We start from the raw sequence: 22,404 nt of genomic DNA on the forward strand, positions 1-22,404 counted from the left end.
AATTTGTTGATTCAAACAATTTACAAACAGGTAATTATATTTAAAATAATTTATGTCCAAATTATTTTATATATATATATATTATTTTTTAAAAATAATAAAGAAATAAAACTGAATTGGTGCATCTAAGGAGAAAAAGAGTGTTATGTTGAACTAAGAAAGACGAGGTGTGGTGGGTAGCTAGCGTTCCTCCGAGAGTGGTTTTTGTGTAAAACCCTAGACGGAAACGACGACGTAAATGGAGGTGGAGTCCGTTGAGCCACAGTCCCTGAAGAAGCTAAGCTTCAAGTCTCTGAAGCGCGCTCTCGATCTCTTCTCTCCCATTCACGCTCACCTTGCTCCTCCCGATGCTGACAGGTTTCGCTTCTTTGCCTTCTCGCTCTTTCCGTAATCTCTCACACTCGTCACTGATTAATGCTTTCAATTTTTTATTGCAGCAAAAGAATTCGCATTAGCCATAAGGTTAGTTAGTTAGTTTGTTACTTAATCTGAATCTTTAATTGCGAGTTGAGTTTGATTTCGTTGAGTTTTCTCCTTAAACCCTAGGGTACGAAGATGGATGTGGATTGGGTTATTGTGAGTGTTTTTGGACTTTTGAATGTTTGGATTGTGAACTGTGGTAGTTGTTTTGTTGTGTTGTTTGGAATGAAAATTAGGTTAGCTTGGAGTATGCTGGAATCAAAAGCACTGCCAATGAGCCTGCTCATCAAGGAAATTCTGCTGCACAGGATCGCGCTCAACAAGCAGGGCCTTCTAATGTTCTTGCTCTTCCAGGTGCCTTACTTGTCTAAGGATATGTGGATTGGCTATTTAGTTGTAGGATAGTTTTTGAATTGATTTTAGGGTTTTTGTAGTTTCTCAGCCAATTTTATGTTGTTTGTGATTAAGTTATAGTTTGGCATAGCCAATGTCTGTATTACATTGCTGTGATTGTAATGTTGCTGTGCTGTGTTGTGTGTGTTAGAGTTTTTACATTGCTGTCTATATATATTTTTTTTCTGGTATTTTAGTACTTTAGTATATATTTTGGCTTTTGAGGGTGAAATATGTAGAGACATGCTCACCCAAGTCCCAGAAGTTAGGAAAAATCCTTTCCCCATAAGAAGATTTGTTAAGAACAAGGTTGCAGATTTGAAATTGATGTCCTTGTTGTAATCAATGTTAAAAAATGTTTATGAAAACAGAAAATGTATAGCTATATATTTAAAGAATGCAAACTCCTGTTGTGGGTGTCTTTACATAACTCTTGACTCTTGAACTGATGTTTTTCTTACACCCCCCTCTCCCTCTTTGTTATATGAACTTATGATGTACACAATTTTTACATTTGGGAAGAGGTTGGTATGTCTTCTTGTATATTATGTTTCTTCCAACTCTGCCTTGCCCCAAAATATAATCCCCATCTCTTGAAAATTTAATTGTGTCTTATCTCTAGTGTTTTCAACATTTTTCCATGTAATTATTCCTCAATAATTTTAAGAGAACCTTGTTGTTACTGGTCAACATGTTGATACTGTTTCTTATTATTTAACAGGTCCCACAGATTCCAAAAATTTTCAGAAAGGAGGATCGCAAAATGCCTTGGTTGTTGGTCCAGCTATGCCATCCACAACATCGTAAGAATACTTTCCTCCATTTTTTCATGAATTTTTTTGCATCTAGACCTGAGGAGCATTTTTTTATTCATAAATAGTCTGTTTGGCTCATGCTTGTCATATTTTTTCTTCATAGTTCTTCAATTATTTGAGAATTTATTTCTGACGTATTAGTCTATATAGCAGCAAAGATCTGAATCATATATTCTGCTTGCTAAAGTTTAATAATGAATCATGAATATCCTAAAATATTCTTTGAAGAACCTATTCAGTTTTCAATATAACAAGAAATTGTTTACTTTGGGAAAAATGACGAAGTTTGCTGATGAGTGACTTTTTATTTTCGAAAGAAAAATAATTGGGATTCCATATGTTGAGAAATGTACTGTTCCATTTGTCTTTTCTTTCATTTTGATTTTTGCTTACTTCAGAGATTTTAATATGATTTCTTGAAGTCACATAAATTGTAATTTTGTGCCATGTAGAAAGGATAGCAATAACTTATAAAATTGAAGCATGAATTGTCTCACACAACATGCTAAGTTTTTGAATTGTTGTCATTGAAGACTTTTGGTTTTTATATTTTTGTTCTTCCTTTCCTTTACAGGAATGATACTGGCTTGCAGAGCAAAAGTACAGCAGTCATTTCTGCCTCTGGTTCTTCTGAGAGGTTCATGCTTTCTCTTGATGCTTTTTATAGTTTAAAGAGATCCCAAGATAGTTAATTTGTTACTTGTAGCTGTCATTGTTACGTTATATTTTTCTAAGAGACTTATGCTCATTTTGTTCGTTTTGTCCACTATCTTGTGTATTTTCGCTATCGATATGTTTATGTTTTTTCCTGCCAATGTAGGACTTTATGTATGTCTTTAGGATTGACATTCGAACGGACATTTTGACTAAACTGCTATGAGTTCTACTTTACAGGAACTTATCAACATCTGCTTTGATGGAAAGAATGCCAAGTAAATGGCCACGTCCTATATGGCATGCACCATGGAAGAACTACAGGGTACAAACCTCAACATGGACTTTATTTGCGTTTTTTATTTCATTTTTTTTAGTGAAAACAGAATACATCTATGAAGATTTGCTCACTAGAATTAGTTGAATTTAAAACAAAAGATATTTCTTAAAGTTCATAGTTATTTAGTTGAATTTGCAAAGTCTATTTTTCTTACCACCCTATTATGATTGTGATTACTTCAACACCTGTAATAAGAGATATATCAATTATTTCAAGCGTATTCTTTATTTACAAACTTGAAGGTCAACAACTCTATTGACTGTGGTTTGTGATGATAGAGAAGTCTGAAGATGAAAGACCAACAAACATAATCCTAGCTCAGTTTGCTTGGGTTGGGTTGTGCCATACAACCCATTTTTCTCTTAAAGAAGAATAATTATTTAATTCTTGCAGTGTTGGAGGCCATTTTGTGGTGTATCTGGATATAGTTCTTTTGCTGTAGGAATGCAATTTTTCAAGCATTTGTGGTTCCATTCAGCTTAGCAAATTTCAATTTTAAAAATAATTGGTGTCTATGTTATTGTCTTGATTCTGTTAGTCTTTCGCTCTAATTAGGTCTGACTTACATAATTTAAATAGTAATGCTTTTGATATAGTTTGAGTTGAAATGATTTGAACCTTGATATGTTTCGTGTAGGTCATCAGCGGTCACTTGGGATGGGTGAGATCTGTTGCACTTGATCCCAGTAACACATGGTTTTGTACTGGTTCAGCAGATCGAACTATCAAGGTATTTGATCACAAAATGCATGCTATAGTAGCTTGTTATGAGAAGGCGTGATTGTAAGAATGAGAACTTAGTGGGTCATGTTGAATCGTTAATTACGTTGGTTACTTTTGTTTATATTTAAATCTCAACTGCCCCTCCTTTTTATAAATGTTTCCAGTTTCAAATTTACATCTGCTGCATATCTTTTTTGGCTATTAGAGCATATTCAATGCCTTCACAAAATTACTTTGACCTTATGAGGTTGCTCTTTTCCTTCAGTTAGGTCTTGTGTTAATTATTCATTTATTAAAAAGTATTTGGTGTGTTGTTACCCTGAACTTGCTACCAATTGAAGCTAAAAAATCTTATGCACTTTTCAAAACTTTAGATGGTTTTTTGCTAAGTTGTTCTTTTGGGCAGATATGGGACTTGGCAAGTGGAGTGTTAAAGCTCACATTAACAGGCCACATTGAACAAGTTAGAGGTAAGATACAAAAGTCTTATTCGTGGTGGCAGCAATTATGATAAGGTAATAATAACAATGTCTTCTTTAACAGGGCTTGCTGTTAGCAACAGGCATACATACATGTTCTCTGCCGGTGATGATAAACAAGTTAAATGCTGGGATCTTGAACAGAATAAGGTCAAATTTTCATTTCAGTATTAGTTTTTCTGGGGCTGAATATTTCAGCCATTGCTGGAACTCCATCAAATAACAGGATACTAAATTACATGATTTTGTCTTTAGGTTATTAGGTCTTATCATGGTCATTTGAGTGGTGTTTATTGCTTGGCACTTCATCCCACTATTGATGTTTTGCTAACTGGAGGACGTGATTCTGTCTGCCGGGTATGGATTTTATTGACAGTTACATTATAGAATATTTGTCAAAGGTGTTATTGAGAAATAGAAAAATCATATTTATGCTTTGCTAATTCTAAATTTCCAGGTTTGGGATATACGTAGTAAAATGCAGATTCATGCTCTTTCAGGTCATGATAACACTGTTTGCTCTGTGTTTACACGGCCGACGGTATGCAGATTCTACTGTGTTCTATATCATTTATTTTATATTTAGTTGTGCCACAATGTTGCATATTCTATATACATGCTGTCAAGTTTTGTACTCCGACATACTAATATCTGTAAGACTGGTATGCAGATTATCAGATTTGTATAGTCCTTGGTTCCTTGATATGATAAATGTGAAAGCAGACTGTCATTAAGATTGATGTCTTCATTTTTCTATGTTTTAATCTTGTTTTACTTGCTCTTCAGAGGCCTTATTCTGCTCTTATTTCTTTTACAGGATCCCCAAGTTGTTACGGGTTCACACGACACTACCATCAAGATGTGGGACCTAAGATATGGTAATTTATGAATTTATTTTCCAAGTTCTTGCTTATCTGTGTAGTGATTATGTGCTCAATCTGACATGTGATGCATTCATCCAGGAAAAACAATGTTAACTCTCACAAACCATAAAAAATCTGTTCGAGCAATGGCCCAACATCCCAAAGAGTATGTGGTTGATATCAGTTGATTATTACTTAAAGAATGATAAAATATGTATGGCTATTTAAATTTGTTATTGTATTATCTTCTCACTGTCTTTTGTTTTTTGTTGGCTGCAGGCAATCTTTTGCATCTGCTTCAGCTGACAATATTAAAAAGTTCAGCCTTCCAAAGGGAGAATTTTTTCACAATATGCTGTGAGTTCATAAACTTATTTTTACCAAATTTATGTTATTAGAAATCATTAATGAATGCTTGGGTAGGTTGGGGGACAAAACGCAAAAGCAGGAAGATTTTGTTTATATCAGTTGTCTAAATATTCAAGTTCAATTATACTTCTTGATAGATTTAGTTGGAAATATATTGCTGAAATAATTGATGTCTTCTCGTTAATCTGCTTTATCTGCAGCTCTCAACAGAAAACTATCATCAATGCAATGGCTGTCAATGAGGAGGGTGTGATGGTTACTGGAGGTATTCGGAAATAAGTTTAATAGAATAAATTCAACTAATCCTTGTCCCAATTTTTCATGGTCATGATATAGGGAGTAATGCTCCGTAATCTTGACTTATTGCATCATACTGAAGAATTTGATATGGATATTCTGTGTCCCTTGCATTAATCTTTATGCCCTTTGTTCTCCTGGTTGAAGGTGACAATGGCAGTATGTGGTTCTGGGATTGGAAGAGTGGTCACAATTTCCAGCAAGCCCAAACCATTGTGCAGCCTGGTATGCATCTATGGCTGCTCTTGGATGTTTAGTTTGATGCTAAGTAGTTCTATCATACCCACGAGATTGACAAGTCTAATACTATATTTCTTTCCTTTCCCTGACAGGATCACTCGACAGTGAAGCTGGTATTTATGCTTGTACCTATGATATGACTGGTTCAAGGCTTATAACATGCGAAGCTGACAAGACGATAAAAATGTGGAAAGAAGATGAGAGTGCCACCCCAGAAACCCACCCCCTTAACTTCAGGCCTCCTAAAGACATCCGTCGATTCTAGACATTCTCCTGGTATCACATCTCAGGCTATTCATTCTGCCAATACACAGATTGGAGGTCCTGGTGTAAATGCACTTGTTGGGGTGATTCTGAGTTCTATATAAACAGCCTTTTGTTGTCAATTTTGTATCATTGGATTGCTTGTATGACCATTCCTACATAGATCCATGTGTATCTTAATAGCTTTGCAATTTTGTTGAATAGACTCTTTGTAGAATTGAATTGAGTCTCGTATTTTAGTTTTGGAGAAGTTAAACGAGAGCTTTAGATGAAGTTAAAAGTAGTATATAAATCGATTTGAACTCTGATTTTTTTTAATTTATTATTTATTTTGATACATATTTACTGAAAAACTTAACCAAATTGGGCATTGATGATGTCCAAATATGGGCTTGATTTGTACGAATCTCTAGCTTTTTACTTTGCGAGTTTGGGATGACCATATCGTGTCTGATTAATCCCATTATACCCGTCACCATTGATCTAGAGAAATATATGCATTACTTTTAAATATAGGGTTTATGCTTTAATTTAATCTAGAAAGAGTCAAGGGGAAAGTATTGCAACTTAACTTTGTCACCTACTCTACACATGAGGAAGTTGAAGCATTATGAGCACTATACTAATTTGGTGTACAACGATCTGTATTTTCAGTTTGTTCTCATAATATCCACAGGGTACAAGTGAATTGTATCCCTCCATGCAGTGGCGGTGTTTGGCTTCATGTCACATACACATTTCCACACTGCACTGTTACACTTGAATCCACTTCCAAAGGCAATTTGCCACACCCTATCCCCACATTTCATCCTCCCTTTTGCTTCTATGTAGCTAAGCTCATACCAAATTGAAGATGATGAAATATTCCCAAACCTGTAGAGAGTCATGGTTGATGGCTCGACGTCCTGTTTCCTTAGCCTTAAGTTTCTTTCAACTGCTTGAATGATGGCTCTTCCCCCTGAATGTATACAGAAATGCTCAAAAGCAAGGTTGAAATTTGGAGTATAGATGCTTATCCTTCTTGTACTCCACATTTTGCGACAAATAATAGAAAATAAATACAAGAATTGCTCCCTCAGAGGTAGAACCAATGGTCCTAGTGAAGCTATATTTTTCTTCAGTGCATCTCCAGACACATTGACAATGCTCTTTGATATGGATACGCCTTCTTTGTCCTCTGGATCCCCTTGTTGGTAAACACAGCCATGGGATTCATCATCCTGTGCAGTGATTGTTCTAACAATATGCTGTAGTTTATACTTTGCCTTGTGCTTATCTTGGACCCTACTAGACATCAATATAGCTGCCCCACCCATTCTGAATAGACAATTGGATAGCAGCATAGAAGGGACTTTACCTGTGTACCAATTCAGACTCAGAGTCTCTGTGCTTACTATTAAAGCTAGTGAGTTCCTATGAACTCTCAACAAGTCTTTAGCTAGACTCATTGAAATAATTCCAGCACTGCATCCCATACCAGATAGGTTGAAACTCATGATGTTGCTCCTCATTCTGAACTTGTTAACCACCATGGCACTAAGAGATGGGGTGGGGCAGAAGACACTACTATTAGTGATGAGTATGTCAATGGTTTTAGGGTTTATCTTGTTTTTCTCAAACAGGTTTTTGATCACTGAACACATGATTGTCTCAGCCTCCTCAATGGCAAAGGACAGAGCCTTGATTTTGGGTATCTGTGCAAGAGATGGAGAAATGGATGTTAGCTCACTGAATCCTGATTTGGCCATGATCTTGCATTGGAAAGCAACAGCCTCTGGATCCATGCCATCATAAAGTTGATTCTCTTCAAACATGGCCAGTGGTAGCCTATAAGAACTGGGTGGACAGTAGCAGCTGAAGTCCATCAAATATATTGGTGCTTTTCTTCTGCATGCAGCATAGAGGGTTGCTAGACATGCAACCAAAAGCACTGCAAAACAATGACAAGGTGAGATAATAAGCTCAGTGATAGTGTTGATATGTTGTGCAAATATTTCCAATGAGCAACACAAACTGTGAGGTTCCATCTTTTTAGAACTTAGAAGTTTGAAATTAATTTGTTTTGGCTTGTGGTGATTATATGGAGTTATGAGATGTTATCATAACAGATGGTTTGGCATGAAAAGAGAGAGTCCAGTGGAAGAGGAAAATGTGGACAGAGCTTAGCATGCCATTCTTTTAGTGCTTTCCTAAATAATGGCGTTGTGTCCGGTAAAATCATGTCATGCAAGGAGTTTTCCATTTTTTTTCCCTAAATGGTTTTTCTTTCTCAAGGTAAAAATAAAAGGAAATTCCTTTTATCTATTCTTCAATTCAAATTTCACTTATTTTTTTCTTTTCCCTAACTTCCTTTACCTTTGAGCCAAACAAAGTTGTGTGGAATTGATGGAAGCAACAACAAAAATATTTTGTCGTCTAACTTTTTATTAACACTACAATAAAATCATTAAATAGAAACTAATTTTAAATATTAAAATAATTAATTACTATTAAATAAATTAAAAATCATTTTATAAACTAAAAAAAAAATTATTCGTATCTAAACTAGTTTATATTATTAATAAAAATTTATAAAATAATTTATAAATTGGTATTTAACCATTTATTATCAAAATTTTAACTACTTACTAATTTAGAATATAAAATATTAGTAGTTAAAACTTAGGTGACTAATTTATATATTAATTTAAAAATTATTTTATAATTTTTTATTAATAATAGAAATCACTTTAAATATAAATAACTTTTAGTTTCTAAATTAATATCTAGTTTAATTAATATAGTGCATAATATTTTTTTTTCTCTAAATTTAATTTTTTTAATTTTTTTTGTGTAAAAAATATTTTTCAATATTTAAATACGAGAGAGACTAATCAACATAGTACCTTTTCTTTCTAAAATCAATATACCATAAGTCAATAAGTTACCTAGCTACATGCCTTCTCACCATCCAAATTTTTTTTACCTAAATTTATAATAACTATACATGTGATCTACACAATCCTTAAATGTTAGTCTTTGTAAATTATCAGAACACACTAATCAATTACCAAAAAACAATTAAACTTTCATTATACACTTCAAACTTTGCCAATAATCTATGATGTACTCATCCAAAAATGAGTTTGAATTTTTTTTAATCAGCAAATCCTTCACCATAATAAAATATTTGAGAGAAATGCTAACAACACTATCTTTCGAACACATGTTGCATGGTTTCATAGTTTTCAATATTTTTAATACTTCATTTATTTCACAAGGTTGGGATGCATTACAAGGAAAATAAAAATTCAAGATTTTTTTTAATACAAAGAACAAAATATCATTTTTTTTATTCTTAATATGAATATTTATGTCATTTTATACACTTTTTTTTTTCTTTTCACTTGTATACAACTAAATTAAAAGAAAGAATTTTTTTACCTTTCTGTTATTTTTTTTTCTTCTATTAAACAACCTAAAATATAATTTCAATTTCTATTCCTTTCTTTCTTGTATAAACCTAGCATACCCTGCAACTGTTAAACGTATTGGTACTGTCCAAAAGATAATACTCACATGAGTCAAAATCAAGAGGGCTGAATAAGATAGGAGTCACAACAAGAAGTGGTAAAACTAACAGTGAGAGGTTGGTAATGCCACCCATTCAGCATGTTAAAGAAATGAATTTCATGTTACCTGCAAGAACATGACGTCTGAAAATCTCATTCATTCTCTCTCATGTTATTTTCATGGATACTTCTACCTCCTTATTGCAACCATTACCTAGGGAGGAGTGCAGGTCTTGCAGATTCTGAAATTACAGCATTTTAAATACAAATTAACTCTAGAAAAAATATTGTCCTCTCCTAGTATATGATCCTGGAGAACTAACAATAATCATTGAACTTAGAATGTGGTGTATATTATACACCACCAGTAAGAACTTCAAGTATGATTAAGAGCTATGCCACCTGCCCTAGGCATTTGACTGAGTTATTACTGACTTAAAAGTCAGTTTACCACAATAGCTTCCATTTGGTATCCTGGCTCACTTTGCCCATCATATTTACTGAGTAGCAACTTAGAACCACTGTGAGGCAAAAACAATGTTCAAAATGGTTGTTACTTTATCTTGTTCAAAGTTAACAGGTATGCTAAAGATGTAAGTGGATACTATTATAGTGTTTGTATCTTGTGGAGAGATAAGCTATTACTTTGGTGCATAAGGGACTTGGTGTTCATCCCTTCTCACACATCTTAGAGACTTTCTTCTAAATCAGTATGTGCATAAGAGAGTCACTCAACCATGCAACCAAGAACTAACTCTCTACCAGTAGTCTCTGCAAGAACACACACCACCTTCGAATTGGTGAAAACGAATTCGATCCCTCACAATGATCTCTCTGTTTAGTATTTTTGATACAGTTTTAATCCAATTGTGACAGTCAAGACAGATACGCAGGTTTTTAGAAATCCTGATTTTGGTTCCAGGGCTACTTTTCAGGACCCCATAGGCCAAGGCTAACTTCTCACTGTGAAATGTTAAATTTTCCTCCTTTTCCTCTTCGGACACGTCCATCAAAACCAGATCTGTCAATGGTGTGAATCCCTCCAACTTAGCTCTTTGGATCAAACCTTCCAGCACTCGGTATATTGATTTGATTTCTGCATGTGAATGATCAGCTGCATTGAATGTGTGAATGCTGTCCCCCAATTCAATCCAACTTTTACCACGGTTTTTCTGAATCCCTCCCATTTTCATCCTCTGTCTCACCCTCTCAGCACTATCCCAGTTCTTTAAAGAGCAATACATATTTGACAACAGCACAAAGTCTCCACTCTCTAGGCGAGAGACATTTGCAATCGCAACTTCGCCAAGTTCTTTCTTTCTGTATATTCTACAAGCACTCAAAAGTGCTCTCCATATAACAACATCAGGCTCCATAGGCATCGCCTTAATCAGAGCATAGGCCTCTTCCATTAGCCCTGCTCGTCCCAATAGATCAACCATGGCTCCATAATGCTCCAGCTCTGGCTGAATCATGAAACGGTTCTGCATCATATCAAAATACTTGCGGCCTTCTTCAACCAATCCACAATGGCTACAAGCAGTCAGAATCCCAATAAAAGTAACAGAATCTGGCAAAACACCCTCTATCTCCATCCTTGAAAAAAGGAGAGTCACATCCATTACAAGCCCGTGAATTGCCAACCCATTAATCATAGCATTCCAAATCGACACATGATCACGCACAACCTCCTCAAAAACCTGTCTTGAAACATCAATCCTACCACACTTAGCATACATGTCAATCAAAGCAGCACTCAATATATAATTCAGCTCAACCCTCTCCTCAGCCATCAAACCATGCACCCACTTGGCATTGCAAAGAGCCCCAAGGCGTGCACATGCAGTGACCACAGAAGCAAAGGTGAACCCATCAGGCTCAACCTTGCAACTCAGCATCCTCCGGAAAAGGTTCAATGCATCCAAGAAGCGCGAGTTTTTGACGTAACCTCCAACCATGGAGTTCCAAGTGACCACATCTCTCACAGGCATTTTTCCAAACATCTTCTTGGCAACATCACATTGCCCCCCTTTCATCAAACTCTCAATCACCAGATTCCTGCTGAAGAGGTCCAAAACATTGGAGAAAACGTGAAGGGCAATGTCCGGTTGGTGGCAACGAGCATAGGTTGATATGAGAGATGACACAAGAGAAGGGTAAGTGGCAAGGCCAAGCACAACAACTCTTGAATGGGTTTTAGTGGCAGTTTTTAAATCCATAGAATCTCTGCAGCTTCGGAGAACTCGGTGCAGTACTGTGGGATCTGAAAAAAAAAAAAACAAAAACGATTGAATGAAGCGTTCTGCAATGAAAAAAGATGCAATTTTGTGTGTGCCCTTCAACTTGAAAGTGTGAAATGGGAAAATCAGAGTGTATGGGTACCTGTGGCTGTGAATGAATTGTGAAATGTTGATGATGATGATGAGAGGGAATGAAAGGAATAATGAAAATTGTTCCATGATTTACCAAAACAACCAAACTTGCTTTTTCCATGTCGTGAACTTATCATCTTCGCATTTCATTCATCACCCATTAGTTTAGTTAATTGATCACACTTCTTCGTTTTCAAAAATGTTTATTTTATTTTACAGTGGAAGTGTTTTCGTTCATGTTTTTTTGGAATGAACTAAGATTTTCTTGCGAGAAAATTAAGGATTCATTTCGTAGAACATAACATTGGTTTTAAGATAAAAACATTCACAGTGAAATTAATTGAAATTAGAACAACTGAAACTTATGAAATGAGGACATCCTTGCAATTTTAGGTTTTTTAAAAATAAATTTCAATCAACTATAATTTTTTATTTTATGTCACTAAAAAAAATTATTAAATAATAATTAAATTTAGAAATTTAAAATAATTAGTCACTATATTCGCTAAATTATATCATAATGCAAAGACTAAAAAATTTTGATTTTTATTATTAATAAAAAAAATAAAATAATTTTTAAATTGATATATAAATTAGCTATTTAAGTTTTAACACTAATATTTTATATTTTAAATTAATTTCTAAAAAATTAATAAAAACTAATTTAAAATATAATGTAGTAAGTAGTTAACACCTGGTAACTAATGATTAGATATCAATTTAAAATTATTTTATAATTTTTTATTAATAATAGATACTTTAGATATTAATAATTTTTTATTTATAAAATGATATCCAATTTAATCAAATAATAACTAATTATTTTAGTCTCTAAAATTAGTTTATATTTAATAATTTTCTTGTAATGTGTATAGTATTGTTGAATATTAAAAAAATATTTTCTTCTAATTATTATGCAAGTGAGTTATTATTTACCTGCTTTTTTTTCTATTACTGTGTGTTTTTTTAGAGTAAGATAATATTCTGGTCTTTTTATTTAGTTGACATTAACTCAAAATTCACAAAACATTCATTCTTAAAAAAAAAAACATATGATTTAGATTTAAAGAAGATTTAATATTGACTCAAAAATCAATTATATATTTCAAAAACAAAATACACCCAACAAAATTATTATATTATCACTATAATATCTCTTAAAATTGTTTTCCACGAATCAAACAATTTAATTAGAATTAAAAAGCTAGTTAAAATTTAAGATTTTTTTATTTTATAAATATGTGGTCAATTTAAAAATATATTTATTGTATATTTAGTTAAATAAGTGTTGAAATAAGTGATGGGTTACTTCTACTTGAGTTATAATAATCATACCCAGTAATATAATAAAGAAATATAAAGGGTTAATGGTAAAATATTGAATAATGTTTAACAAGACTTTACTTGAAAAATAGATATGGGTAATGGATCATGAATAAAATTCATCAGGGTGTAAATTATTCAATCTAAATATGGGGGATGAAGTGTTCACACAAAAAAGGACAAATAAAAATTTATCAAAGTGGTGGATGAATTTAAAAAAGTATATGGGAAGATAAATTGGTCTAGATGGTTTGAAAATCATACAATTATGAAGTTATATGATGAGAATAAAATGAAATTTTGAACTTTTTCACCATTACAATCTAATTCATCTCATATTATTGAAAATTATAATCTAATTCATCTCATACTATTGAAAACTCTGAAATTAGTGGAAGTTTGAAACTATTGAAAGTTGCAGAATTTCAAAACCATTAAAAATAATGGGAGTTTCAAAACCGTTGAAAATCACGAATTTTAAAATTGTCGAAAATAACTAGATTTTAAAGTCATTGAGAATAACACGAGTTTCAGAATTGTTGGTAATCTGTTAGTGACACTAAATCTTTTAGGAAAAAAACAAACCACGAATCAATATTTAATAGAAATTAAAATCGTCATAAATATTACATATAACTTTTTTTAAAAATAATTTTTCTTATAGTGTTATATATTACTTACACAATTACAACACTATAGTAATCTCATACTACTTTTATTATCTAAAAACACTATAGTAATCTCATACTACTTTTATTGTCTAAACAACGAAATCAAGAGATAGAAAATTATATGAAGGAGACATGTGTTTGAAAATATAGACGAAAGAAGATGTTTGAGTAGAAAAAAGAGTTGCAGAAAAAAAAATAGAATATAAATATAAAAGGGATGAAGATTTAAATAAGATTGGAGGATATGAATAGGATATTAATGCTAGTAAAAGGTGGAATAAAATGAAAAATATATCATTAAATCTTCATATTCTAATATATTCACCTATTCAAATTAGTTTTTATAAAGCTAATTGGGAGATAAAAATACCAACAAAAAGTAATATTTTGTTTGTGGAGATGATGAGAAATAAGTTATCTAAAGTGGTTTGTGAAAGGATTGCAACAAAAAGGGTTGTAGAGCCTACTAAGATTTTTATAAGAAATTAAGATTGATAAGTAACTTATTAGCTAGCTTTCTAGTTAGATATGTTCAAATGTAAAATATCAAGGTTCTTGTAATTAGTTGTTAAAGTTACAAAAAGGTTTCTTATACTTCTTTTATAATACTACATGATTGTTGATATATAACTAAGTATTTTTAGAATAATTTTTTTAAAACAATTAATTGTTTAAAAATAAATAAGATTTGCTTATTGAAATAAATAGAAATAGATTTTTTTCAAAATAAACACATACAAAATAAAAAATACTTATTTGATTAAATGTTTTAAAAAAATAAACACACAAAAATCCCTTATTGTTTTTTTTCTCTACCTAAAAATATTGTGTGCATTTTATAAGATGATATTCAATATGTTTAGGAATACAGTTTAATTCAACATAATTTATGTGTTTTTTTCAATTGATCACTTTGGGTTTAATTTTTTTAGAAAGTACAAACTTATGTTTAAAGTCCTTTGAACGTAAAAATCCTTTCATTATGATCTTTCATATCCCATCATCACAGTACATACAAAATATTAAAGATTAATTTTAGAAAAAAAAATAATTACTTATTATATTAATTAAATTAGATATTATATTATAAATTAAAAATATTTATTAATATTTAAAGGTATTTTTATTATTAATAAATAATTTTTAAATTAATTAGTTAATAGCTAAAATTTTAATAGTTAAATATAATCTTTAAACATGTAGATTTACTTTTTTTAATTTTTCGATCTTTAATACCAAATTATTTTACACAAAAACAATACGAACTCACATGTTTATATATTATTGGTTGAATACTAAATTAAAAATAAATAAATAAAAATGTTTTTGGTGTGCATGATATGATAATTACTTTCTTTCAAAGTTTATGTGTGAAACGATGACTTTCTTTTTTGTGCTATCTTTCTTTTAGGGTGCAAGTGAAATCATAACTTTAGTGCCACTTTCATGATTAAGAGAATGAAATAATTACTACATTCATGTATTATATATATATATATATATATATATGTGATCTTTTGTTATTAAATACATAGAGTGAATAAAAAGGTCATTAATTAATCTAAGTGGTGTTAGCTTTAATGTCTTAATATTTTAACTTTGTTAATGAAAATCTCGAAATTATTGATATTTTTTTATAAAAACTAATTATTGATAAAGTTGGGAGAAATTTTTTAGTATTTAAATTCATATTTTTTATAAAATTTATTGTTTTCAAATAGTTTTTTTTAATCGTATGAGTTAAAACCTTATACTTTATCAAATTAAAATATCTCGTTTGTTAGATAAACTGAATTCAAAGATATTGTAATCGCAATTAATTTAAATTTAGTTTTAAATCTCAACACATACATCAACAAAGATAACCTTTTTTTTCACAAGTTTTCCTCAATTTAGACAATAATATTTCTTTAATTTAGGAAAAAATTATTATTAATGATATTAACATCTATTATTTTGTTTAGTAATGTTTTTATAAAGTTATAAAAATCTAAAATGTGCATGAAATACACATACATATTAATGTAGAAAATTAGAGTAGTAGTGTAATTCTACTCATACTCCACTAAAAAAATAATGATAGAAAGAAAGGGTGGGTGATATGAGATAATGGGAATGATGATTACATATAAAATTTAGAAGTAGTGGCTACTCACTATTCCTCTTTAAAATTACCACACATAGAGACCCACTTACTTCTTTTATCACACAAATATGCACACAACATTCTATCTTTTTCTTATAATCACATCATTCTCTTTAAATAGAATCAATATATAGTTGACATTTACATAGTGAAAGTGTATCTATAAGCCTCCATATTCAAATTTAGAATGTATTTCCATTCTTACCAATATATATTTTTTATTTAATTTCATTAGTAGAAGTTAAAATACCTCTAAATACCCCTAATGTCAAAAGAAGTGTTGTATATATTCACTATTAATATCATTTTAAATTCTTAATAATATATGTTGGAGATTACACGTTGACTAACTTCATCTTATAATCTTGTTTTATAAGATTGAATTAGGTTTAAAGTTCACTTTCTAATATGGTAGCAAAGTCATTTAGAGTTTATCCTAGCGCTATTAGAGTTTGTTGACCCTATCATACCACCCTTATAAAAAGTTGATTGATTTTAACATTTTTTTCTGAGTTTTGTGACTTCCAAAAAAATAAACGAAAAAATACTACTATCGGTATAAACACCATAAATCTTACCTCAATCACCAACATTCATTGTAACCACCACACCACTTGAAAATGAAGAAGAAGACATCACACTATCCAGAATATTCAGAAGAATATTGTTAGATAAAAAAAGTATGAAACTGCAAATAAAAGATGTGGACGTGCAGGAAGAATTTACATAAATATATAGTATCACATACGAGAAAGATGTATTAGAGATCTCATATAGACTACCAAATTTTATGTGAGTGGTTTTTTTTTTATTCTTTTCACATAATGTTAAAAAGTTGATTGTTAATGAAAAAGAATATTTTTGTATAAGTATAGAAAAAAAGTTGATTGTTAATGAAAAATAATATTTTTGGTTTTATAGTAAAAGGCATAGGTATGTAGGTTTTGTCAGGCATACGAAAATTCCAAATTGGTGAGTGGTAATAATGTTGAATCACCTTCACTGTAGTATAAATTGTTTATGTACACATGTTATGATATTACATTATCATCATCATGAGTTTCAAACATTTTATCACTTTTCTTCTCATTGCTGCAATGGCTATTCCACAAACCAAAGCTCAGCTAGGGTTTCTCACTGCTCTTCTTCCTTCTGTTACTAATATTCAAGGGACTGTGTTTTGCACTTCCAAGGATAATCTACCTCTCAAAGCTCTTTCAAACCCTCTTTTTCCAAGTAAGCCCACAAATAATCCATTCATTTTCAATTCTTACTTATTTGAGTTATGTGTTGTGTTGGTAAAATAAGACTACGAGAAAATAATTTAATAATATTAATTTAGAGATAAAAAAATAATTAATTACTTACTAACTAAAGTTAAATATTATTTTATAAATTAATTAAAGTATTTTTTATTATTAATACAAGTTTATAAAACAGTTTTCAAATTGGTATCAAACATTAATTATCAATATTTTAACTACTAATTACTTTAGATTATAGATTTATTTATAATTTTAAGTTAAGGATTAAGTTATAATCTAAAATAATTAATAGTTAAAATTTTGGTAGTTAAGATTGGATACTAATTTAAAACTATTTTATAAATTTTTATTAATGATAAAAATTATTTTATATATCAATAATTTGTTAGTTTATAAAATAGTATCTAACTTAATCACACATTACTAAAATTATTTTTTTATTTAAAATTAGTTAGTATTAAATGATTTTTTTAGTATAAATTATTTATAATTGATTATATATAGTCGTTTGATTTTAAAATAATTTATTTTACTGTAAAACGTCATTTTTATATAATAAAAGAAAATATTTGGAAAAACATGAATAGGTGAATTCAATTGGGACCAATCTTTTGAATTAATACAAACACAAGTTTCACAGTATATATGTAGTTAACATTAAATCAGTAATAAATTATATCATTTAAATTTTAATATAATATATTAAACAATGTTAAATAAAAAGACATAATATTAATAACAACCATTAAAAGCTAATCTCGATTACTACATTACTATGAAAATATAATTAATATATATTATTCTTACAATTAGATACAGAATATCTTTTTTTACACTACAACACTCAAGTCAGTTGATTTGTTTATAGATTTGGAACTAAAAAAGTCATTATCTTTTATCATAAAAATTTTATTATATTTATAACTTTCTATTAAACCTTCACTCTTAATTAATTAATGGTGTGGTCAGACTCTATAAATCTTTAATGATATTTTGTTATCGTTAACTCTAGACTAATCTAATTAATTAGTGAGATTGTTATTCTGTAGTTTTGATTGAGAGACAGTTGTGTCCTTACGATAGGGATATATATATATATATATATATATATATATATATATATATAAAGTTAGGTTAATAATAAAAATGCATGAAAAGAAGTTTAAGTATCCTACTTTTTGAATGAGACATATTTAGTATATTGATGCATGATAGAATGAACAATGTTCCAACTCTGATAGTGAAAAGAAACAACACAACATTTCAGATGCTGAAGTGCAACTAGTTTGTGGAGAAAAGGAGTTTTCAAAAGCTACAACAAATGATGGTGGAAACTTTTCTATGATGATGGATCCATTGTTGTTGGATCTTTCATCACTGCTCAATGGCTGCAACTTGGTGGTTGCCACTCCTCTCTGCAACTGCAACACAAACCTTCCTTCTTCAGGAACTCTCATTTCAACCCTAAACTTTGTTGGGATCAATCGTGTTGCCACTCAAACTATTGCTAAGATTATTCCTTCAGGATTTCACTATGTGCCCTCCACTTAATAATTATCAAATTATTAGCATGACAATTAACTACTTATAATTAAATAAAGTCATGCCATCTCTCATTACTCTCTTCTTAATTACTTTTCCTTTTTATATTCTTCTACTTCAAATTTTCCCTTTGCCATATCAAAATTTGGCATTTGGATAAATAGATACCATCCTTCAGTGCAATTATGTTTATTTTCAACTTTTTTTTTTATTAAACGTATTCACTACAGAAAATTATTAAATAAAAAATAATTTAAAAAATAAAAAATAATTAATTATTACTTACTAACTTATATATTATTTTAAATACTAAATAATTATTAGTATATAAAATAATTTTTATTATTAATAAATAGTTTCTAAATTAGTATCTAATTAATTAAATATATGTTAATTATTATAAAAATTTAGCCTCTAAACTAGTTATAATTTAATATATAGTAACTAATTATTTTTTTCTCTAAAATTAGTTTCTATTTATTAATATTTTTAGTAAAAATTTTCTTTCTTTCTGTACTAGGAATTTTGCTTTTTTTTTAATTTATTTTTTGGTGCAAATATTATACTAATGTTTTATCGAATATTGAATTAACAAAATATAGAGATTAAAGCTCTTGTTTCTCTTATTAAATATCTTAATTTCTATCACTATACGAATATACATCTATTACATTTTTATATTAGCCAACGCTAAAAACGGGGTTTTGCAGCCACGGTGTTTTGTTTCCGCAGTTTTCCGTTACTTTTCAAACACACGCATCACATCTCTACGCTTCCGTTTTCAATATTATTACTTGTCAACTTCGAAAAACATTACTTTCCTTTTCATTTTAAATCCTATACCTTTTCAATATAAATAAAACTTAATTGTATTATTTCATACATTTTAAAAAATTATATTTATTAAAATAAAAAATGATATATACATTAATATATAAAACAATAAATTTATATAAAAAACTAAAAAAAAGTTACGGGAATAAAAGCAAATTAAGCTTGTTATAAATAAACGAGTACAGACCAATTTTGTTGACACTATAACAGTAAATAACATATATTTGATATTACTTATAATAATAAGATAATAAATTTAAATTAAAAAAAATATTAATTGATTAAGGTATAAAGTGAATGTTTTTAATGTTAATATATCAGCAATTTAAAAATGAATACAGTATCTATTATTATTAAATATTAAGTGTGTTTGAAATATGAATGAGGATATATATAAAGAGGTGCCACCAAAACCCTAACGTGTGTTGCGCCTCCTTACAGAGAAAGAGTTCATCGGCGGTGGCTGCTGCGGAAGCGTTCTGCGGCGGCGACACCTTTCGCAGCAGCAACAAACCAACCATTCCGATAATGGCGCAATCTATCTCACAAGCCAAACGCGCCCTTGCCTTCGCCCTTAACCGGTTCCTTCCCTTCCTCTTTCTTGCATGCCACCACCATGTTTTTCTCATGTTAAACATTTTTTTTCCACCACGTTCGTTAATATCTTTTTTTTTGTATTTAAAAATATGAGAATATTATTGATATTTATTATTTATTATTTATTATTATGTTATGTGCGATGGTGCAGGCGAGGGTACGCAGTGGCGTCTGATGTTTCTTCTTTTACGTCGGCGGCGAGAGGGGGTATGAGCGGAATAGAGAAGGGTGTGGCAAAGAATGGTTCGGGCCCATCGGGGGCCTCATCGGCTTGGGTCCCAGACCCAGTGACGGGATACTACAGGCCCATTAATCACAGGGAAGAGATTGACCCGGTGGAGCTCCGAAAGATGCTTTTGAACCACAAAGGGAAATCATCGTAGAGAGGGAAACACAGAAACACGACACAACACAAACCAGAAACCTGGTTTCAATCAAATCATAGTGATTTTAGTTTTGTTGTGTGCTTTTTATCTGTCTTTTTCATGCATCACAAATAAACAAAGTAGATTTGGTTTTTGTTTGGTTTTTACAATTATAAACCTTATCGTTTCTGTTTCTCTTTCTGTGTTTTGTTCTTTTTTGGTTAGATTTTAGCGCACGCTCAGTTTATTCTTTCCGTGTAAATTCACCAGGCACGTCTTTCAAGTTCTGATTCACTTTTTTTCTTTATATCATTTCTTAATTAGATAACTTTAATTTTAATTAATTAATTAATAAAAGACTGTACAACCTTCTTTATTTAAAAATAACTATGTATACGATTTTTTTTTAATTATTCTTACAAGATTATATATATGTGAATATAAAAATGTGATTGTCTTTCTCTAATAATAATAAAAATATTGTTTATTAAATCATTTATATTCAACCGTATTGTCTTTTAGTTTTTTAAAATAAAACCGTATAGTTTATTTTTATTTAATTAGTAAGTATTAAAATCATTACCAAATAAATATTAACAATTTTAGTTTGCGTATAATATAATTTATAATACCTGTGTTACAAATTATGAAACTTATAAAAATTCACGTGATGATAATTCAAATTATTTTATCTTTAAGTGAGCCTAAAGAAACTAAATTGAATAAAGTTGACAAATACATAATAAGATAAAAGGTAATTAAGCTTTTTATTTTTTTAGATAAATCTACTTTTTATTGTCTGTATATTAAAATAATATATTTTAAAATGAAAATATTATTTTATTTAAAATCTGGAAACATCAGTTTATTTTAAACAATAAAAGTTAAAATTACAGTTATTTTAGAACAGTGAAAATAATCTACTAACAAATTTTATACCAAAAAAACTCAAATGCTCACTAGCCTCATTATGATCATATAAATATAAATGTATATATAGTGTGAGTATAGATTACTTAATTAAACAACCATTTATTAAGTAATCAGGATTCACACTTACCAAAAAAAGAATTATTTATTTTATATTTAATCTATTAAAATTACCATAATAATTTGTTACATGAATTATAGAGTATCATTAACTATATTCACATGTATGTGAGAATATTGATAGACTTTTAGCATATGATATTTTGGTCTAATTCAATGTATCAATAGAATTTACAATCTTATATAACCTCATAATTTATAGTCAAGTTATTCATCATTAATTCAATAGTATCATCAATTTAATAGTACTTTTTGTTTATTACATATATAAAATATCTTACTATTGTTCACTAATGAAAGATTGGTATAAAAAAGTTATTCTCTACCTAATAATTATTTGTAATTATTCATAAATTGTTGAATGGGACCATAATATGACATCTCACCCAACTACTAATCATTCTCTCCATCAATGTAATACCCAATACAACAATTTCAATAAACACTTTGATACAACAATAATGATAATAAATATTTATCATAATTAATATATAAATAATTTTAGTTATCTCCTCTTAGTTCATGCTAAATAACAGCTACATTCATCTAATATACTCATTTCTCTTATGTTTTTAATAAAATAACATTCATGTATTTTCAATAAACGATGTCCACTTATTTTATCTTTTAATATAGTGACATTCAAATTTGTTATTTTGTTTTAAAATATTATACTAATTTAAAACTCAAATAGAAAATTCTAAAATTTAAAATATTAAAAAAAAACAAATAGAATGATTTAATTATTATATATTATATATTATATATCATAAAAAATATAAATAAAGTATTAAATTTATTAACTTATTAAATTATATTTATATGTGATTT

At 29.7% G+C, this 22,404-nt stretch overlaps 5 protein-coding genes across 6 annotated transcripts; 3 read left to right on the plus strand and 2 right to left on the minus strand.

Moving 5' to 3' along the window:
• Positions 1-121: 121 nt before the first annotated feature.
• Positions 122-6,194, plus strand: PRL1 (pleiotropic regulatory locus 1). The gene is made up of 17 exons (XM_068625751.2): positions 122-357; positions 438-462; positions 657-774; positions 1,535-1,616; positions 2,203-2,265; positions 2,523-2,607; positions 3,260-3,352; positions 3,752-3,815; positions 3,889-3,974; positions 4,080-4,181; positions 4,282-4,365; positions 4,642-4,702; positions 4,787-4,853; positions 4,967-5,044; positions 5,257-5,321; positions 5,501-5,578; positions 5,686-6,194. The coding sequence occupies exons 1-17, from the start codon at positions 239-241 to the stop codon at positions 5,856-5,858; spliced, it is 1,443 nt and encodes a 480-aa protein (XP_068481852.1). The 5' UTR covers positions 122-238; the 3' UTR covers positions 5,859-6,194.
• A 182-nt stretch (positions 6,195-6,376) lies between these two features.
• On the minus strand, positions 6,377-9,646 carry KCS21 (3-ketoacyl-CoA synthase 21). 2 transcript variants are annotated; one of them, XM_068625752.2, is made up of 2 exons: positions 9,536-9,646; positions 6,377-7,787 (listed from the first exon to the last, which is right to left on the minus strand). In XM_068625752.2, exons 1-2 carry the CDS (start codon positions 9,567-9,569, stop codon positions 6,508-6,510), a joined length of 1,314 nt encoding a protein of 437 aa, XP_068481853.1. In that variant the 5' UTR covers positions 9,570-9,646; the 3' UTR covers positions 6,377-6,507. The 2 variants fall into 2 exon arrangements, with proteins under 2 accessions (XP_068481853.1, XP_090152034.1); XM_090295908.1 differs by lacking the exon at positions 9,536-9,646 and having other exon boundaries at positions 6,377-8,006.
• Positions 9,468-12,066, minus strand: LOC137821248 (Tetratricopeptide repeat (TPR)-like superfamily protein). The gene is made up of 2 exons (XM_068625750.2): positions 11,791-12,066; positions 9,468-11,671 (listed from the first exon to the last, which is right to left on the minus strand). Exons 1-2 carry the CDS (start codon positions 11,915-11,917, stop codon positions 10,167-10,169), a joined length of 1,632 nt encoding a protein of 543 aa, XP_068481851.1. The 5' UTR covers positions 11,918-12,066; the 3' UTR covers positions 9,468-10,166.
• A 4,896-nt stretch (positions 12,067-16,962) lies between these two features.
• LOC137821303 (phylloplanin) lies at positions 16,963-18,804 on the plus strand. Its single transcript, XM_068625821.2, has 2 exons — positions 16,963-17,156; positions 18,453-18,804. The coding sequence occupies exons 1-2, from the start codon at positions 16,976-16,978 to the stop codon at positions 18,734-18,736; spliced, it is 465 nt and encodes a 154-aa protein (XP_068481922.1). The 5' UTR covers positions 16,963-16,975; the 3' UTR covers positions 18,737-18,804.
• A 1,179-nt stretch (positions 18,805-19,983) lies between these two features.
• On the plus strand, positions 19,984-20,718 carry DI21 (drought-induced 21). Its single transcript, XM_090295738.1, has 2 exons — positions 19,984-20,142; positions 20,310-20,718. Exons 1-2 carry the CDS (start codon positions 20,090-20,092, stop codon positions 20,539-20,541), a joined length of 285 nt encoding a protein of 94 aa, XP_090151864.1. The 5' UTR covers positions 19,984-20,089; the 3' UTR covers positions 20,542-20,718.
• The last annotated feature ends 1,686 nt before the right edge of the window (positions 20,719-22,404 follow it).

This window comes from Phaseolus vulgaris, chromosome 9, assembly GCF_051622355.1.
Source record: "Phaseolus vulgaris cultivar YP4 chromosome 9, ASM5162235v1, whole genome shotgun sequence".
Lineage (NCBI taxonomy): Eukaryota > Viridiplantae > Streptophyta > Magnoliopsida > Fabales > Fabaceae > Phaseolus > Phaseolus vulgaris.

Bases quoted from the DNA above. Each gene is read 5' to 3' on its own strand.
- KCS21 (XM_090295908.1), bottom strand. From the start codon at position 7,884: ATGGAACCTCACAGTTTGTGTTGCTCATTGGAAATATTTGCACAACAT.
- LOC137821303 (XM_068625821.2), top strand. From the start codon at position 16,976: ATGAGTTTCAAACATTTTATCACTTTTCTTCTCATTGCTGCAATGGCT. The intron at 17,157-18,452 runs GTAAGCCCACAA...ACAACATTTCAG, and splicing joins TTCAAACCCTCTTTTTCCAA to ATGCTGAAGTGCAACTAGTT.
- PRL1 (XM_068625751.2), top strand. From the start codon at position 239: ATGGAGGTGGAGTCCGTTGAGCCACAGTCCCTGAAGAAGCTAAGCTTC. The intron at 4,854-4,966 runs GTATGTGGTTGA...TGTTGGCTGCAG, and splicing joins ATGGCCCAACATCCCAAAGA to GCAATCTTTTGCATCTGCTT. The intron at 5,579-5,685 runs GTATGCATCTAT...TTTCCCTGACAG, and splicing joins CCAAACCATTGTGCAGCCTG to GATCACTCGACAGTGAAGCT.
- LOC137821248 (XM_068625750.2), bottom strand. From the start codon at position 11,917: ATGATAAGTTCACGACATGGAAAAAGCAAGTTTGGTTGTTTTGGTAAA. The intron at 11,672-11,790 runs GTACCCATACAC...TTTTTTTTTCAG, and splicing joins CAATTCATTCACAGCCACAG to ATCCCACAGTACTGCACCGA.
- DI21 (XM_090295738.1), top strand. From the start codon at position 20,090: ATGGCGCAATCTATCTCACAAGCCAAACGCGCCCTTGCCTTCGCCCTT. The intron at 20,143-20,309 runs GTTCCTTCCCTT...GCGATGGTGCAG, and splicing joins CTTGCCTTCGCCCTTAACCG to GCGAGGGTACGCAGTGGCGT.